Source organism: Elephantulus edwardii, unplaced genomic scaffold (genome assembly GCF_000299155.1).
Source record: "Elephantulus edwardii isolate Elephantulus edwardi_28Jun2011 unplaced genomic scaffold, EleEdw1.0 scaffold00176, whole genome shotgun sequence".
NCBI lineage: Eukaryota > Metazoa > Chordata > Mammalia > Macroscelidea > Macroscelididae > Elephantulus > Elephantulus edwardii.
The window spans coordinates 4,241,281-4,245,935 of record NW_006399926.1 but is presented as its reverse complement, the minus strand read 5'-3'; the positions used below and the strand labels follow the sequence as shown (position 1 = coordinate 4,245,935).

At 43.1% G+C, this 4,655-nt stretch overlaps 1 protein-coding gene across 1 annotated transcript; it reads right to left on the bottom strand.

Annotated features, from left to right (window-relative positions):
• Window positions 1-14: 14 nt before the first annotated feature.
• LOC102866800 (acidic leucine-rich nuclear phosphoprotein 32 family member B-like) lies at window positions 15-942 on the bottom strand. Its single transcript, XM_006895924.1, has 2 exons — window positions 920-942; window positions 15-777 (listed from the first exon to the last, which is right to left on the bottom strand). The coding sequence occupies exons 1-2, from the start codon at window positions 940-942 to the stop codon at window positions 15-17; spliced, it is 786 nt and encodes a 261-aa protein (XP_006895986.1).
• Window positions 943-4,655: the final 3,713 nt, after the last annotated feature.

Genomic DNA, 4,655 nt, shown 5'->3' with positions numbered 1-4,655 from the left:
AGTCATCTGGGGTCTTAATCATCTTCTCCTTCATCATCTGTTTCTCTCTTCCTCTTCTCACCTTTCCCACTTTCTTCCTCATCTTCATCTTCATCCTCATCTTCTTCATCAACTTCTCCATCATGTCCAAATTCTTCTTCCTCCCCGCTAACTTCATCTTCATCTTCTTCACCTTCTACATCTTCTTCTTCATCCTCTTTGTCATAAAAATCATCCTCTTCATCCTCCTCATCCTCTCCTTCATCCTCCCCTTCATCGTCCACACCATCCACCTCAGCGTCTGAGTCAGGGGCTTCCTGGTCCTCTTGGTCATAGCCATCCAGATAGGTCAGCTGGGGGAGGAGCTTGAAGACACTCTCTCGGTAATCATTCAAGTTGGTAACCTCACAGTTAAACAGATCCAGGCTTTTCAGATTCTCCAATTTTTTCAAGGGTTCCAAGGTGCTGATATCCTTCAGTTTATTTCCACTCAAGTTTAGGTGCGTGAGTTTTGGAAGTTTTTCTGCTAATATGTCCAGACCTCCAAAGATTCTATTTTCACTGAGCTCAAGCTTTTTCAATTTCGGTAATTTGGGAAGATTTGAAAATGAAATCAAGCCTGCATTTATTAAACTGAGGAACTCTAAGTTCACAAATTCAGCTATTAAATCCTCAATTTTTCCATCATTTGACTTGCAGTTGTCCAGAACAAGTTCTCGGACAGCTGCTGGGGTCTGGTTCCTCAGCTTCAAGTGGATCCTTCTCTCCAAGGTGCCCCTCTTACCCCCTCTCTTCAAACTTTACTTTCCGTGGAGTGGGGAGAGGCGTCGGGCCAGCGCAGCGAAGGCCGTTGGAAGCGGGGTGCTGGCAGCGGAGGCCGGCGGTGTGGTCCTGGACGGCGGGCGGTCGCGAGCGAGCGGAGCCCCTGGAGCCAAGTTACTCACGGGAGCGGAGAGAAACCATGGAGGGAAAAGGAGGGCTGGAGCGCGCAGCTCTGGTCTCACTACCGCCGCCCCTAGAACAGGGTGTTATAAGACAGGAGCAAACAGAATAGCTAAGAAAGAACATTTGAGGAAATTTAAAAGATAAAAGAGCAGAAAATAAAAGATTTAGAAGAAAAAGTTGAATTTTTTTTAAAAAGACAAAAATGATAGAGAAGAAAGATTAAATGAGAATGCTAGAAATCAAAGATTCTTGATTGACGAAAACATTCTAGAAATGAAGACTAGTAATTTCTAACCTGAAAGGATTTATCATGTGCTAGGATGAAAACCTAGATTGAAGCATCTTATATGGGAACTAGGGTACAATACTTTCAAAATCCTGAGAGAAAATTATTACCAGTCTAGAATTACATACTCATTAGAAGTATGCATTAAGTGTGAGAGCATACATTGACGTAAAAGATCTTAAATCTTTTATTTTAATTTTTGGGAAACTTCTGGGGTTATACAACTCCTCAGAGAAACTCAGAGTTAAGAGAATTCCTAAAATGGTGAAAGGCTCTATGTCTGGGTTAAATCAAGGGCACCAACAAGATGAAAATTTATGTTTTTTTAAATTGTTATGTACTGTCGAATCCCCTGTGACTCATAACAACCTTATGTACAATAGCCCTAAACCCTTCTCTATCCTGTGCCAATCTTACTGTCTCTGACACACCTCCCCCATTACCCCAGGCACTAAGTCAGTCCATCTCATCAAGGGTCTTTCTTGCACTGTCCCTCCACCCTCCCAGGCATGACATCCCTCTCCAAGGGCTTGGTCCCTCCTTGCAACATGTCCAAACTGTGTCAGACAAAGCTTCAGAAACCTTGCCTCCAAGGAGCAACCTGATCTCACCCTTTCTAGGACGAACCTGTTTGTTCTCCTAGCCGTACATGGTATATCCAATACTCTTCTACACAGCTCAAAGGCATCAGTTCTCCTTCTGTCATCCCTAGTCATTGTCCAGCTCTCTGACGCATAGCAAGTAATTGCAAAGACTATGGCCTGGATCAGGCACACCTTAGTCTCCAGACTGACATTGTTGCTCTCTGACAGACTTTCCCAATACAATTTGTCTTTTAATTGCCTGGCTGCTGATACCAAGAGTGTTGATTGTGGAGCCAAGCAAGCTGAAGCTGTTACAATTTCAGTCTTTTCACCATTCATCATGATGCTGCCAATTGGCCCAGTGGTGAGAATCTTTTGTTTTCTTGATGTTGAGCTTCAGTCCATTTTGAAGGCTACAGTCCTTGACCTTCTGCAGCAAAGCGCTTCAGGTCCTCAGTTTCAGCAAGCAGGGTTATGTCATCTGCATAATGCAAGTTGCTCATGAGTCATCATCCTCCACTCCTGATGTCCCATTTCTCCTCACAGAGCCCAGCCTCCGGGATAATCTGTTCTGCATATAGATTGAAAAGGTATGGAGATAGGACACATCCTGGCATACTCTGTTCTCAATTTTTTTTTCTTGTGTATCATCAAATCAGATCTGACTGGCACAGGAAGAGATTGCCCTTCTTTCTCCAGTGGAGCATCTGGTGGATATGAATCACACACCTTCAGGATTGTAGCACAGCTTCTTGCCACTAGGCCACCAAGGCTCTCTCCTCCCCAATTTTAAACCATGCGATGTTTTCCTTTCTCTGTTCTGATGGCTGCGTTCTGGTAAAAGTACAGTTTTTGCATAAGCATGATTAAGTGTTCTGTGATTACCATTTTTCTCAAAGTTAGTTACAGTTGCTTGTTATCTACACAGTCAAATGTCTTTGCATGGTTAATGAAACACAGACATTCCTCTGGTACTTCTGCTTTCAGCCCAAATCCATCTAACATTAGCTATAATATCCCTAGTACCACGGCCTCTTCTAAACTCAGCCTGCACATCTGGCAGTTCTCTGTTGATGTGCTGTTCTAGTCATTTTTGGATAATTTTCAGCAAGATCTTGCTTGCATGTGGTAAAAATTTTGATAGGAGGAGTGTTACTTTGAGATTCAATGAGTGATAAAGTACCTAAAAAATGAGATGAACAGAAAAGATGACTAGGTAGTAAGGGAAAGATATAAAAAAAATAAATTGTTGAGTATCTAGGTGGTATAGCACTGGTCTGTGCGTTGCTGTACAGAGGTAACTCGTGGTTGCTGTGATGCTGAAGCCTGTGACAGTGATGTCCCAATTGTGGTAATGGGCACCCATGGTGGACAGTGTTGGCTGGAGCTTCCCGACTAAATCAAGCCTGGAAGCAGGAGCGTCATCCACTTCCAAAATGGCTTGCCTCTGGAAACTCTATGTACGAACAGTGCTCAGGCTGTTCGTTCATAGGGTCGCTATGAGTCATCTACGACTCAACGGCATTAAACAACAACAACAACAACATTTTTTAGTACCATACACGCTGACATAATATTGTTTTAACCAAAATTTTTAAAATGCATAACTCGGCGAGCTCTGGTGGCCTAGTGGCAGGAAACTGCACTGCAATCCCAGAAGTGCACGGTTCAAATCCACCAGATGCTCTGCTGAAGAAGGAGGAACAGTCACCTCCTGTACCAGTCAGATCCAATTTGACGGTACACGCATAAAAAAAATGCATAACTCAAATAATTTTGTTAATGCCTAGATAACCTACTCTTAACTAAGAAAAAAACAGTAAACTAAAAGAGGGGGAAATGGGCAAAATACGTAATTAGGCAAACAGAAGCAACCTGAATGCCAGCATGTGTAAAGTGAGCCTCCACTCAGAAAAATCAAATCAGTGAGATACTTTACCTGCTAGACCTAGTAGTAAGAAGCTACGCTGCAATCTTGAAGGCATGTGGTTCGAGCTGCTCTGTGAGAGGATGATCTCTCTGGAAACCCGCCAGATGCTCAGCTGTGGGTTGTTTCTGACTCAGTAGTACACAAGAACAACAGGCAAAAGTTAGTCTGAAAATTCTAGACTAGCAAGATTGTGAAGAGAGATCTGTCTTGTATTTCTTGAAAGAGTGGATTAATGCAGTCATTTCTTATTTGGGCCCTATTTTATGAAAAACTTTGTGGAATTAAATATGTACATGCTCTGTGATCTTTTTTATGTATGTTTGGGAAGTTTATGCCCAGTGTCGTGGTTATTCTGCTATGACAGATGGCCACAAGTGGATGGCTTTAATAGTGGATGATAATTATGTCTTAAGTTCAGGGTGCCAACTCTAGGGGGAGGCCCCCTTCCTTTCAGTTGTGGAGAAAAGACTTTGTTCCTTTAGCATCCATAGGCCTGATGTTCCCTAGAGACCTCCGGTGTTCTGACCTTCCCTATCACAGGGGCCCAGGTAGAAAATGACATTCTATTCTTGGTAGGACTGAAGGCCTCCTTATCTCAGTTTCCTCTCTTGGTTTTTTTTTTCCAATGTCCAGCTAAAAAGGATTGCAGGCCACACCCTAGAGAAAATCCCATTACACCAGATTTGGTCTCTGAGAGGATTGGAAGTATTGCATTCTACCCTGAAATCCTTTTACAACTATGTGGCTTGTCAGACCACAGGGATCATTCTATAGCTTCCACGCAGATCCCTAAGAGTCATATACCAGCTTAATCATAGCATCATTTCTGGAGGGCCCAGGTTAGGGAGCTTTGATGGCCTCGTGGTAAGGAGTTGCACTGCCAACTCAAAGATTCTTGGTTTTAATCTTGTCTCCATACCTTTTCAACCTG

Excerpts from the sequence above, each read along its gene's own strand:
- LOC102866800 (XM_006895924.1), bottom strand. The coding sequence starts at position 942 with ATGGTTTCTCTCCGCTCCCGTGA. Across the intron at positions 778-919 it reads GTTTCTCTCCGCTCCCGTGA|TTTGAAGAGAGGGGGTAAGA; the intron begins GTAACTTGGCTC and ends CGGAAAGTAAAG.